At 33.4% G+C, this 14,878-nt stretch overlaps 1 protein-coding gene across 6 annotated transcripts in view; it reads left to right on the top strand.

Moving 5' to 3' along the window:
- LOC136034883 (histone-lysine N-methyltransferase, H3 lysine-79 specific-like) overlaps window positions 1-14,878 on the top strand; it is an 80,971-nt gene that overhangs the window by 37,594 nt on the left and 28,499 nt on the right. For 5 of the 6 annotated variants that reach the window (XR_010619266.1, XR_010619267.1, XR_010619268.1 and 2 more), the window contains exons 6-8: window positions 5,043-5,321; window positions 8,364-9,483; window positions 13,163-13,353. Coding sequence is in view for 3 of the 6 variants with exons in the window: in XM_065716371.1 (XP_065572443.1) it covers window positions 5,043-5,321; window positions 8,364-9,483; window positions 13,163-13,353 (1,590 nt within the window). In the remaining 3 variants the exon portion in view is untranslated. The remainder of the gene's footprint in view (window positions 1-5,042; window positions 5,322-8,363; window positions 9,484-13,162; window positions 13,354-14,878) is intronic. The other variant, XM_065716372.1, reaches the window with a different exon arrangement.

Genomic DNA, 14,878 nt, shown 5'->3' with positions numbered 1-14,878 from the left:
TTCTTTCCTATTAGAAATAGAAGAAGTAAGGAAAAAACAGGAAAAACAGCTGTTAAAACAGCTGTTTTTTTTTTAAAAAACAGCTGTTTTCTGTTTTTTCGAAAAACAGAATAGATTACAGAAACAGGTCATCTGTTTTTGTTTGACCTGTTTCTGTTTCTGTTCTGTTTTTTTTCTAACTGTTTTTTCTGTTTCTGTTTTTCTCAAAAACAGAAACAGTGCCGATGCTTAGTATGAACCAAGATTAACCACGGGCGTAAACATTCAGCTTGAGTTTGGCGGTTGAATTTGAAACCAGGGCTATGAATTAAACCTGGGTCTTGCTTATGTTCATTACTCTAAAGGGTTGACAGAATATAGATGCTGTTACTTAATAAATTATTGGAAGTAGAGTTCCAGAAGCTAATAATAATTATTCATGGTCGTTTATATAATTGGGAAACACGGTTTTCGGGAAAGTATCTTTAGGCTCTCTGTAAAACTTTTTATGCTGATTTTGAATCAAACAGTTCGTGGTAACGAACTGTAGTAAGGAGCGACTCGGCTCAATAGTAAACGAAACTCTAAAAATCGGAATTTTGATGCTAAAAGATACATCAAAGAATCGGATTTTCATGGTGATTTTAAATGTACAAGTTTCATCAAATTTAGTCTTTGTCACCAAAGGTTACGAACCTGAGAAAATTTACCTTATTTTGGAAAATAGGGAAAACACCCCCTAAAAGTCACAGAATCTTAACGAAAATCACACCATCGCATTCAGCGTATCAGAGAATCCCACAGCAAAAATTTCAAGCTCCTCTCTACAAAAATGTGGAATTTCATATTTTTTGCCAGAAGACAGATCACGGGTGCGTGTTTATTTGTTTTTTTTTGTTTTTTTTTGTTTTTTTTCCCCAGGGGTCACCGTATCGACCAAGTGGTCCTAGAATGTCGCAAGAGGGCTCGTTCTAATGGAAATAAAAAGTTCTAGTGCCCTTTTTAAGTGACCAAAAAAATTGGAGGGCACCTAGGCCCTCCGTGTTGTCCCACGCTCATTTTTTTTCCCAAAGTCAACGGATCAAAATTTCGAGATAGCCGTTCTGTTCCGCATAGTTGAAAACCATAGTAACTATGTCTTTGGGGATGAATTACTCCCCCACAGTCCCTGGGGGAGGGGCTCCAAGTTACAAACTTTGACCAGTGTTTACATACAGTAATGGTTAATGGGAAGCGTACAGACGTTTTCAGTGGGATTCTTTTGGTTTGGGGGGTTGGGTTGAGGGGAGGGGGCTATGTGGGAGGATCTTTCCTTGGAGGAAATTGTCATGGGGGAAGGGAAACTGAATGAAAAGGGCAAAGGATTTTCTAGCATTACTAAAAAAAAAACAATGAAAAAATAAACATGAAAAAGTTTTTTCAATTGAAAGTAAGGAGTAGCAGTAAAAATGAAAACGAACAGAGATTACTACGCATATGAGAGGTTCTAAAAATACTTTAGCATAAAGAGCGAGGTATTTAGGAGGAGATAAATACATCACTCTTTATGCTAAAGTATTTTTAGTAATTTCAACTACTTATTCTACGGGCTTTCTGATTCAGTGGTCATTCTTAAAGAATTGGGACAAAACTTTAGATTTAGTATAAAGAGTGAGGTATTAACGAGGGGACAAACCCCCTCATATACATAATAAAAATATAAGAGTATAAAAGTTTGTTACGTAAGTTAATTCTTAAGTTACGTATATTTTTTACTAATAAAATCGTTCGTTAAAAATTAAAAGTTCTAGTTACCTTTTAAAGTAACGGAAAAATTGGAGGGCAACTACGCCTTCTTCCCCACCCCTTATTTCTCAAAATCGTCTGATCAAAATTAAGAGAAAGCCATTTAGCCAAAAAAAGAATTAGTATGCAAATTTCATTTTAATAATTTATGTGCAGAGAGCCAAAATCAAACATGCATTAATTCAAAAACGTTCAGAAATTAAACAAAAAAAAACTAGTTTTTTTAACTGAAAGTAAGGAGCGCCATTAAAACTTGAAACGAACAGAAATTACTCCGTATATGAAATGGGTTTTCCCCTCCGCAATCCCTCGCTCTTTACGCTAAAGTTTGACTCTTTGCCACAATTCAAATTTTTAAAACAATCAAAAACTTTAGCGTAAAGAGCGAGGGAATGCGGAGGGGGAAACCCATTTCATATACGGAGTAATTTCTGTTCGTTTTAAGTTTTAATGTCGCTCCTTACTTTCAGTTAAAAAAACTAGTTTTTTTTATTTAATATTCATCAAGAGTGTTTTCTTCCCTTTTATAGTGACGCAAATTTCGGCCCCATAGGTGAGTAGGATGGGCTGGTTCAGCATATGGCATAAATTGGTCATATTACATCATCTCGGTTGTACTGTCCAGAGCGGAAGTGGTTACAATATGCTGTAAAGTGTCCACTTCTCTGCAAAGAGTGACTTTCTCTGTGCTCTCTTCTTTAGAGTCTTATGGTAGTGTTGGCCTACAATATGGGGTTCGACCGGTAGAGAATGTTTAGCGTCTCTATCTTTCATAAAGTTTATGTGTAGAGCATAAAAAGGTTAATTTACACAGATAACACAATAAATGTACATACGACGAAGACAGAAACAGAATTAGGACCGACTCAAGTAATCTAAATTGGTGGCTTATATTCAGTAAAACAGGGAGATAAACATCGGAACATGTGACAGGAACTGATCTACTTTAGTGTGTCAACTTCGAGGAATTACTGCAAATACTCAGAATTCATTTGACAGAACTTAAGAATTCAATTATGCATCTAACACGTAAGAGCCTACTTTCACCAAAGTTAACAGATTTTCCCCCGGGTTTTCAAAATTATTTTCTTCTTCACAAAAAAAAAAAAAAATGATTTTCTTCTTCACAAAAAAAAAAAAATGATTTTTCATCCTCAAACTAAGGTACACTTAATAAGAACATAAAATAAAATACTGGTACTAAAACTGAACAACAAGACACAAGAAAACATTGTCCCAATTGACACTTTCAACTTTCATTTCACGTCATATTGTCACGCTAAGTTCGCATAAAATTTGTGTAACTACACATAATAGAAAAAAATTTGAACATCGTAAGAATATCTTTTAAAATAACTTGTGTTTGAACATCAGGCCTAAATAAAAATGACATCTTCAATTTAAAGAAAACACTTTTTTTCTTTCTTTCAAAGTCTACAATGCTGGGCTTTCTCATCGAAAATATCTTCCTCAAATATTTGAGGAGTATCAAGTCTATCAGTAATGTTTGAAGCTACAAATCCTTCCTTCCTGAATACATACCTTTTTTTTCCCCTCAATATTGTGTATAAAATGGCTCGTTGGGACTGGTTGGGCGTCCGTTCAAACACTGTTCTTACTGCACGCTAGCATTAAAATGCCAATGTTACATGGATACCAAAAGGTTTCATTAAAGTTATATGAGTCGTATTACCGCCTTCCTTCAGAACTTAACCTTAGAAATAGAAGCGCAAAGAAATCTCTGTTTACGAGCGAATACTAAGGTCACAAAACCAATTTCTTAACAAGATGTAATGTTCAGTTCATTTAAAGGTGAATATAATCTTGCATATTGAAGATCCACCTAAGGAATGGAGAAGGAAAATAGAACAGCCACAGGAAATCGATTTAAAAAAAAATGAGTGATTTTCGATTTCTTTTCTTTTTGCAAACATTCACGTTAGGCCATATATACATAAATATAATAAACATGTGTGTATGCAAAACGTAAGCGTACTTAACGTTTGCAAACATAGGTAACGTAAACAAAACAAAAGAAGGATAAGCTGTATATAATAAATAAAACGCCTTTGTTCGTTCAACCTTTTGGGTACGACTTAAAAGTGACCAGTTTGCATTACAGATGAAGCTTGAACAGAAATACGCCTTTCACAAAACTGTCAGGATTAGGAACAGCTAAAAGGTTTGGAATGCTTAAATTGGTCCTCGGTGAATTGAAATTAAAATTCATCTTAGTGACTTTAGAAAAAAAAAGAAAACACAAATTACCTGGAATTCGTCCAGATATAGAAATTTTTTAGTGTTTTGGCGAAATTGTATATGAATAACGACCGCCGTCGAGACACTTTTGGCCAAGCCTCTCACTCACTCGGATTATCTGTCTTGGCCTTTTTATATAATTAGCCATGGCTTGATACCCGCAACTACTTGATTTTAATTCAAAATCAATGGATTCTGATTTTGAATTAAAATCAAGTAGTTGTGGGCATCAAGCCATGGCTAATTGTAAAAAAAAGGCCAAGACAGATAGCCCGAGTGAGCGAGAGGCAAAATCTGGCATAAATCCTTTTTAAAAATAATGGAGTCTAAAAAAATGCTTTTTAATTTTTCATAGCTTGTGGGAAAGTTGAAAAAGTGGAGTCTAAAAAATTTCTTTTTCATTTTTCATAGCTTCTGAAAAAGTTGAAAAGAGGAGTCTAAAAATTTGCTTTTTCATTTTTCATAGCTTCTGAAAAAGTTGAAAAAGAGGAGTCTACAAATTTGCTTTTTCGATTTTCATAGCTTCTGGAAAAGTTAAAAAAAATAGAGTCTAAAAAATTGCTTTTTCATAGCTTTTGGGAAAGTTGAAAAGGTGGAGTCTGAAAAATTGCTTTTTCATTTTTCATAGCTTCTGGAAAAGTTGGAAAAATGGAGTCTAAAAAATAGCTTTTTCAATTTTCATAGCTTCTGGATAAGTAAAAAAAATGGAAAAACAGATTTTTCATTTTTCATAGCTTCTGGAAAGGTCGAAAAAGTGTAATTCTAAAAAAAAGCTTTTTCATTTTCCATAGTTTCTTGAAAAGTTGAAAAAGTGGGGTTTAAAATATTGCTTTTTCATTTTCATAGCTCTTGCATGTTACGTTTCTGAAGAGTTAACATGACTATGTCTTTAGACGTCTTCAAATCTGATAGACGAGTTCCCCTTCCCAGTCCCTGAATTTATCCATCATCTATGCATTTCCATTAATAATTGGAATCGAGTAGTTTGATGTAACTCGATGAATATTCTATTTCCTTAGGTGACTGGGCAATTGACCGAACTGGCTTTGTGCAAGATAGTTTTTCTGAAGATGAAGATGATGATAGCTACACACCACGTGGCTCTAAGCGGAGAAGGGGCAGAGCCTATCCACCTTCGACAAACCACCCTCTAAACGGGACAATGAGTCGAATGCCACAACCTCGTCAAAGAGGACGCCGTGGCCGTAAACCTGTTCTCCGTCCAATTCGAAAAGTGCCAACTATTGGTGGCCTTGATGTTCTCAACTCTTTTACTCTTAGTAGTCTCATGAGCAAGGGTAATATTTCAGTTAAATTTAATTTTAGTGTTTAATTTGTTTATCATATATAGATACTTAGCAATACATACTGTCATTTGTCTCAAAAATGGCTTTTTTCCTGAAGGTTTTTGCACTCCTATTCCTTATGAATCAAAATGGTAAAAATTGAAGTATGAACGATATTGGTGTAGGGAGGGCTGCCTGTAGGGGCTTAAAGTTCCAAAATATAACTAAAAATAATTCGTTTTCAGTTTTATTGTATCATGAGCATTTTAGGTTTGGGTTATTGCTCAACAAGTAACTTAACGATTTTTCGGGTGTTTTGTTTTTCAAAGACATTCCCAAATATGTGTTTTTTTTTTACTCTGAAATGAATTGATTACTTTGAAATTAATAGAAGTTAAATAGCCAGACTCAACAGGAAAAATTAAATTGTTTAAATAATTAATAATTGTTAAATTAATGATTGTAATATAATAAATAATTGTTAAATTGATTAAAATTGTTAGTGTTTAAATTGTAACGCGTACAATCTTAAGAACAAGAAACGTAGATAAAAATCAGCAAAAATAAATTTAAGATACCAGAAAGTTCACCAAAAGTTAAAGAAGCTGTAGCTTTCCTTTGAAGATATAGTTGTCTTTCGAAATCAGCGAGTGGTTAATTTGTGAATTTTTACGGACGAAAAGGGCTTTCAAATCTAATTGATTCGTTTTGCTTATTTATTTTCGTGATTTGACATGGCAACACTGACGGAGTGTGGTAGTGCCATTAAAACTTCATAGTTTTCAAACAATCAAAAGAGAAATCTTAAAAGATCGCTATGTTGGAAAAAAACGGGGCAGCACCACTTTTTGACGAAAAATTATACACCTTAACCATCATGAACCAAGTATTTTTTTTTCTTACCGAGATAATTAAATAGCGACGAAGGCCACGCTGCCTTTCCATCATAAATAACAAGTAGAACAATTGGGAAATTTTTTATATAAGACAGTGGAATGCAACTTTAAATGAAGCTTAGTGTTTAAATTTAATGAAGTAAATAAAAAAATTAGAAAAACGCCTACAACATTACAAAGATGACATAATTAAAGCTTTAAATTCTAATTCTACAAATTCTTCTTTTGATTCTGCTTTAAGCAGTCATATTGTTGATAATCCTAGCCATAAGAGCCTAGCCTAGCCTAGCTTTTGTAGAAACTTCCCTTATTAGCAATGATTTGGGCATGAAACAGGTTGTTCGAGAGGCAATTGAAATTAGAATATTTCTAATTTCTAGAAAAGACAGTAAGATTTCTATAAATAGGGATTTGGGAGAATATTCGTTTAATGCCTTATATACAAATTTAATTAAAAATGATTCAGCAAATTATATTAAAAAAAACAGTAAACAATACCACTCAACCATTTATGGACAGACCGTCTAGGTTGGCTGCCAAAAAGGCAAGATCAGCTTTAAGAGCTTGTTTGTAAATGTTTTTATTCCATTTGATTGAATTGTCTTTTTCATTTTGATTGATGTGCCGTCCTGGTTGAACTCTCCTGGAGTTGCTAGGACTGTTTTGAGAAAATATTTTAGTTTTAAAGATAGCATTTTAATGTGAGTTCTTTTATATTCTTCGTTTTTTTTTTCATTTGTTTTGCTGAGGATGGCCCTTGGATATAGGGTAAAAACATTCATTTAAAGTTATATTCCACTGTCTTATGTAAAAAATTCCTCTATTGTTCTACTTGTTGTTTACTGAGGTAAGTAGGATTCTTTTTTGACTTTTTCACTAGTTGAGGTTTTATACACATCCGTGTGGCTGATAAACTGTCGAAAATGGTGTTTCACGGGAAATACAGTTTCTAATGTATGAACATATGAAAGACGCGTCTTAACAGAATTTGGTTTGATAATTTTTCGGTTGTCTATTTTGATGTTTTAATTGGATTATATTCTTATAAACTGTATTGGTTAATGGGTAACTTTTTCTTATTTTTACACTCCCCCTACCGCCTACAGATATAAGTATAAACTGAAACCTTTTTTGTGTTCTAAATAAGTTTGTGCTATTCATTTTACTTTTCTTGTGTTTTAAGTTCAAATTAAAATTTTCTGTATTTTTCTAGTTTAGCTAAATTTAGATTTTTTGAATCTTGCTTATTTTTGTTGCGCATGTTGTCTCTCTCGATTGTTCTCTTAATTTTTAGGGAGCTTACATGGTCTTTGGAAATTTTTCTTCTGCAATATTTATTTCATTTTTGCCATATATGAAAGACGATTTCAAACCAAACCAAGCTTCAAAATATGTTTATGATATCTGAATGTGCTGACCCAATTTTTGTACTAAACTTTTTTCGTAAACTTGGATTCAAAGTTTTCAGATCGATTAAAGTTTAAACGGAAGTTTCAAATCTTTCTTGAATCGAAATGAAATTGAATCAGCACAATATTCAAGTCATTACTTTTTAAACCAAAATAGTTTTGATCAAAAGGTTTGAACAATCATTTATCTGTTAAAACCACACAGTGAGAATTTTTAATTAAGGGATTTGAACCGAACTAAGAAACAAGATTCAACCTAGGTTCTGACAGTAGTAACACTTTGTTTTGACAGTCAGCTTATATGTCACCCAATAAAAATTAATTCTTGCTGCCCACTAAAAGGCGTTTAAAATAAATAGATCAAAATAAGCTTAGAAAAAATGTGATCAAGTAAAAAAAAAAAATAATAAAAAAAAACACGTCTGTATTCATTTCTTCTTAGACAGCCAAATGTCTTATTTTCGAAATATCCGTAGTCTAACGAAATCGTTTGATTGTTATTTACCTAAGAAAATTCATTAGAACTTAGCCTTAGAAGTGGGAGCATACGGAATTTTTTTCTTTACAAGCAATGATCGACTTTCGAAGCGGACTGATCAAAATTGGTTTGAAATTCCAATGTTTAAAGCATCCATAATTTATTCCTAAAAATAGTGTGTGCTTCCATTGAAAATTATACTTCTTTTTTGTTTTAAAGTATGATCGTATTTTATCAAAACCTAATTCTGATCTTTTATGTTTTCTTACAGATCGTAACCTTGCTCCTGGGACTGTAGAGCAAGTCATTAGTGACATCTATTCTGTGCCTGCTTTTGAAGTACCCCCTCCTCCTCAAAATGGGTACTCATACGCTCTTCAAGTCTTCCTTGAAAATCAGCGAGTTCAGTTTATAGCCATGATAGAGCGATTCAAGGATCCTCAATTTAAAGATGAGATTCAAAAATCAATTGATGATGAAATAAAAAAGGGTGATACGCTAAGACAGAAAAACACTTGGCTTTTGAAGGAAATAGCCAAGTTGAAAGTGAATAGTGTGATGTTTCTTAAATTGAGACTCAAGGAGCTAGGACTTGGGGATATTAGTTGTCCTTCCGAGTTGAAAGATCAGTCAACGAAAATTATCCTAAGTGGACAAAAACTTAAGGATAAAATACAAAATGTATTTAAAGAAGTCGATAAACTATCCGAAGAAGTAGAGGAACTGCAGAAAAAAAATGCAGTTGAAGAAGCGAAGTTACTTGAAGATAGAAAACAAAAGGAGGAGGCCTTCCTAAAGCTTGTTGCTGAATTTAGCAGAAAAAAAGAATTAAAGGAGAAAATAAAAGGACTAAATGATGAAGTTATAACATTGCAACAAGAGCTGGCTTATGCGGAAGAAAAAAGGAAAATACAGGAGAAATTAAGACGGGATGAATTGGCAAGACAGGAAGAATTGGCAAGGCAGCAAGAAGAAATAGCGAGACAGCAGGAAGAGAAACGAAGAGAAGAAGTAAAACGACATGAAGAAATGAAGAGACAAGAAGCATTAGCTAGAAAGAAAGAAGAAGAAGAAAGATATACACCAGCTCCTAAATTTGATATAAATGATCGTATCAGCTCAATTATCACTCAGTGTTTTCAAAATGCTCACCCTAAATCGGAGATCGGTGCAGATACTCGCCGTCCTCAGGAGAAGAAGACTAACGTCTTGCCGAAGAAGAGAAATACTTTGCTGTTAGAAGGTGGAGCCTGTTTACAAACTGTTGGTGACATAGTTAATAATGAAATTCAAAAGTCATTAGCTGGTCATAGTTCTCAAAGTGATAGCTTTAAGGCGGCAGGATCTCAGTCTCTTGTTTATCCAACTGCTACCTACTCTCCGATCTCAAGGTAATAATTAGTTCGAGGTATTTTTTTTCTTTTTCTTTTTTTTTTTAAACAGCTTTTGAAGTGGTGATTTTTTTTTCATTCGCCCCCAAACAAGAGGTGTGGAAAGATAAAGAAAGTTTTTCCCTAGAAAATACTGGAAAGGAAAGCCTTTCTTGAGTTTTCCAGGTCCAAACTTCTTTTTTGCCATTTCAAAATAGAATTAAAGAACATATGAGTGTAAAACGTTCCGTCGCAGCACATCAAAAAGAAAAAAAAAGTTCTGGCATTTTAGGATCTGAAATTTGATATTTCCTCTCAATAATGTGACTGCAATTTATTCACTATTTCAGAATAGAAAAAAAAATCTATGGAGGTTTGGTTTTCAACTTCAAAGACTACGTGCACTTATGCATGTAAAACGTAGCGTAGCAACACATCAAAACAGAAAGAAAAGAAAAAAAGCCAGCAACGTAAAAGCTGCTAGTTGTGCTTATTAAGGTTTTTGCTTACTATACAAACTTTGGAAAACAGAAACAAGCCACTTGAGGCCAACAGAGTTCTGCGCGAACTCCTCCTTCACTCTTCTCTATTTATACTTTCACTGTTTACTTCTTCCGATGGGTTATCCTACTTACTTACTTTCAGTGGGAACCAGACAAAGAACTGTCCTGTGCGGCACAAATGGACTTTCGATTTCCTTCCAGAAACCACTTCGATCTGTCGGCTGAAGCTTCCTCGGTGATCTTCAGCCAGTTTATTTAGGGCCCAACTCCTCCCCCCTACTTTTTAAGAACAATTGATTGTTCCCAGACATCAATAAGACCTGAATGGGATGCTTACTCTGACCCAAAAAAAGTCTGATTGAGAGCTGATACCCTTTTTTCTAAATATTCCAATGATAAGAATAGAAGGGCCCCTATCCTTAAATTTTCAGCGAGTCAGCCAGGTCCAAAGTACAGAAACCAATGCATTCACCAGAATTAACCTTTTTGTTCAATGTTTTGTTTTTCCTTCCTTTTTTATGTATCAAAGCTTTAATCTTTATTTGAACAAAGCTTATAAAAGCGGTTTTTAGGACTCCCAAGGTTTTGAGATTAATTACTTTCGAGACTAACTTGTAGCAAGTCTGTAAAAATAGCTTTCGAGATTAATAGTTTTGGAGACTCTTATTTTATTTTGCTTGAGTGTCCTTAGGTTCAATTTTAGCATTTTTAAATTCATAGCCTTCTATTTGGTAAAAAGAACATTAAAAACTTATTTGGATCGCGAATTTATGCTATAGCTATATTCCAAAGGTAATTTTTAGTTTAAAATTTATCTAGTTATGAAATCTGATATGAAGATAATAAAAGTTGACAGTTTGGCCTGGTTAAACGAATATTTTAGAAACATTAGGAAAAACCTGGAACTGAATTACAGAATTTAGCAAACGAAAATATAGTGAAAACGCGTATAATATATTAAACAAACAGTGTACAAAACAAAGTGAAAAGCAATAACTTCAAATAATAAAGAAATCCGACTACTTTGACTTCACGTCTGGAAGTCTTTATCAACGAAAGAAAAAGAAATGAGCTAAATTAAACCAAATATACAAAAGAAAAGGAATTGCACAAAGACGCTCAACAGACTGATAAATTAGGTTGTCTCAAGTACAGTTGCAATTCGAAATATCTTAATAACTTCTAATATCACCATGCAAATAGCACAAACATGCACAACAGAATGACAAGATAGATTGCCTCTGGTACAGTTTGCCTTTGCTAACGAAATCTAGAAAAAATTAAATACTATATTTTTTTTTAATTTTACATATACCCTAGGTTCAAACGTTTATAATTAAATACAGCTGAAACAGGTTAATCATGCATAAAGGAAATCTAAGATTTATAAGTGGACACTGGTTCAGAAAACTTATTTATTTTATATTATTTTTTTTTCATTTGTTAATTTAGATGGGGTATGTTAACCCTCTCCAGTATTGATCTCATCCTGACTTTTGCTTATAGTGTTGACACTTGTTCAGGGACATTTATGCAAAATGTTAATGTTTTAGTTATTTGAAATTTCGACCTGTCCTCTAATAAAGTTCTCTTAAATTGGATTTAATCTATATTCCTCTTCATCTCTGTTGACACTAATATCCCATAGATATTTTTTTTTGAATTTCTAACATTTCTTGGAAATTTTTCGTTTGATCAAAAAATACACTATGGTGCAGAACGTAAAAAAAGTGCTCTGCTATCTATGCTAATGCTGATTCAAACGTTTTAGTTCTTTATTATATTTATAAGAACCACCTATTGCATTATTATGATAATATAATCGATTTTCTAAATTTTGATGTGTCCTTCCCACATAAAATTTATCAAAGGAGCAAGGTATTTTGCTTATCCAGCATTGTATGCAAAATATTGTTCTTTTAGATGTAATAAATTTACTTAAATTTTTGAATAATTGCCTCCAGGGGAACTAGAATTCTTTATAGGATATATCAAGAGAAACAGGACGAATCATCTTGGGAATTTCATATAGACTGACTGTCTGAAAAGATGGTATTTATCTAAAATGATGGTTATCTAGACGAGTGATGTATCGTCTTGTAGATTTTAAATCAGTTTAACTTTTTTATGTCTTATAGATAAGACTTAGATTATAATAACTTACCATAAATTACCTTAAATTGTGGCTAGGAGCAGTCTAAGGATTTCTCCTTGTAGAGCACCAGAATGATGATTTGAGTTGTATACAACGTTCTTTAAGTTGTATACAACGTTCATAACTTCAGAATTATCAACTTCAATTATCAATTATCAAAATTGTAACTTTAAACTAAATTATAACTTCAGAATTTTTGTAGTACAGCGTTAATGTTTGATTCCAAATTGATATCGTAGTTTTTCCATTCTCAACCATTTTTGTGCAATTTTTTGTAAAACTTTGACATAGGAATTTAAAGGAAAGGAACGATTTTACAGTTTCTCCCCCTCTCCGAAATAAAACGAAAGAAATACTGTGCTAAATTCAAGAAAGTAATCACATCCTATCTATTATCCATGGTTTTCACTTAGCGATTATTTTTGGAGGAGAGGAGGGGGGAAATGGATGGTCTCTTAAACTGAATAGAAAAATTCCAAAAAACATCTAGAGAAAAAAGTTGTATTATCTGTCCAATGAGGCTTTCTTGGGCTAAAAATACCTTGTTTGGGAAAAACAAAGTTGGGAAAATTTTGAGTGAAAATTGATAACCTAGCCCAAATCGCCATTTTTCATTTTAAATTGACTTCAGTTTCATTTACAGTTATGAAAGTTAAGAGACTATGAAAATTTGGTGATAAAGAAACCTTGTATCATTAACTTTTTGAGTGTAAGCCATACAAAAATGAAAGAAATAAATGAAAATTAAATTTCAAGAGTTTTCGGGTCCCTATATATTTAACATTAATATTATTTGGTATATTAAAATATGCTAGGTGTATGGTTTTAGTATATATGAATTAAACAAAGAACCTGGATATTTTTTAATTAATTCTTTTTTCTTCTTGTTCACGTTTAAATTTTTTGTTCCCCTTATGTTATTTGATATTTTCCTCGGTTTTCTCATACTTTTTACTCATATTTTGTTGGATAAATTGTGAAATATTCTGAATGGGTTCCGTCACTGAATAAATTATTCATTCATTGATACTTATCTTTTTAGGCCAAACAGTAACGAAGGTTCCGTCAATGAGCCAATTCAACCGTCCAAGCCAGAAGACTTTTCCCAAGTTTTAACTAGAAATATTTCCACAGTGGAAGGATTAGCTGCTACTCTTCATGATGGATTCCTCGATCCAAAAAGTCGATCGGGAGCTTCTTCTGTTTCTACAAAGTCGGAGGGCGGAGAAAAAGGTAGTCCTTTTTTTGTTTTTTATTTTCATAAGTTTTATGGTACAGTGAATGTCGAGTCGCCGAAGAAAGGCGAGATTATACTTGACGTTTTCCAGAAGAGTCGTTTTGATCAATTTTTGGAATGAGACTGAGTGACAATGCCTTTTTTTTTTAATTAAGAAGTTTGAGCCCAATCGTCAAGTGTATCCCACAGGTATAAGTTGTAACAAGACCCTAATTGGTCTTGTTGAATGAATAAATTGTGGAACAAAAATTAATTGAATAATCATGAAGCCTAAACTAAATCTGTGAGTTTGCGAGGTTAGATAAGGAAGATAGTTTGCAGAGAGGAAAATAACCCTGCGAACTAAGATTAGAATACCAGAAGACATGGTCATAGCAGCAATCAAATATAGATCTGAAACGTGGGCGCTTCGAAAGGCTGAGGAATAAATATTAAATGTTTTCGATAGGAATTGTCTTAGGGTAGTTACAATAGCTATGAAAACTATAATATAATGATTTTCCTGATAGAATTACAATTTTTGGCAAGAGGTTCATTTGAAAAAATAAAAAAAATACTATTATCAGTTTTATCAGTATCCAAATTATTTGTATCTTTGTTAAACGAATAATCTGTGTTTTTTTTTTTTTTTTTTTTTTTTTTTTTTTTTTTTTTTTTTTTTTTTTTTTTTTTTTTTATTGCTTCCCTAGCTCTTTTAAAACACCTTAGTCATTCGAATGGGATAGTTTATTTTAAACATTCGACGCATTTGCATGAGCTACCACCGCAATCCCCAAATCAGTGCTTGATCCGTTAATTTGACCGATAGACCCGGTTTCGGCAGTTTCTACTTGAGTAGAGAATTTTCAGAAAAAAATTACGATTCAAAGTTATCCTTGGGCAACTCTACCGGGATAGATAGGTTGATATTGGCATTTGAAGGTTGAGTTTGCCCATTCTGTTTTCTTTTTCTTTATTACAGGCTTCACGGCTTCATCACAAATAGTGGTTATCTGCTTGTCCTGGTAATTACCTCACTTTTTATATTTGGGGCCCTCCCTTGAACGCCACGATAAAATAAATTTTCGAGAATACTTCCACTGGGAGGCCATATCACGTGATGGGCCGGCAGGCGAAACTTATTTTCATTTTTTTTTTTAGCAGTATCTGCCCTGTGCAAGGTAATCCTGACGAGCTGTACTTTGGTGAGTTAATTGAAAAGGTTTTGCTCTGTCCGGGATGATCTGTAACAACTCTTGATGGAGGGTAATGCATGTATTTATAAAGCACTAACATAGACGCCACGCGGAAGCAATCACCTGCGGGGCTTTGGTAGCACTGGTGCTAGAAGTTGCTGCGCGAACCGCTCAATTGCAGATACATTGAAGATGACAGGTTTGGCTAGATGAAGCACCAGTAAAGAGAGGACATTCATATTCTATGACCTGGGATAATGCATGACATGAATAGTGTCAAAATGTATTCTTCAGGAAGGAGGTTTTTGCGTCTTAAAATGACTCCTAGCTTCCATAACCAGGAGGA

Source organism: Artemia franciscana, chromosome 13 (genome assembly GCF_032884065.1).
Source record: "Artemia franciscana chromosome 13, ASM3288406v1, whole genome shotgun sequence".
Taxonomy (NCBI): Eukaryota; Metazoa; Arthropoda; class Branchiopoda; order Anostraca; family Artemiidae; genus Artemia; species Artemia franciscana.
This window is presented reverse-complemented; position numbering and strand designations above follow the sequence as displayed.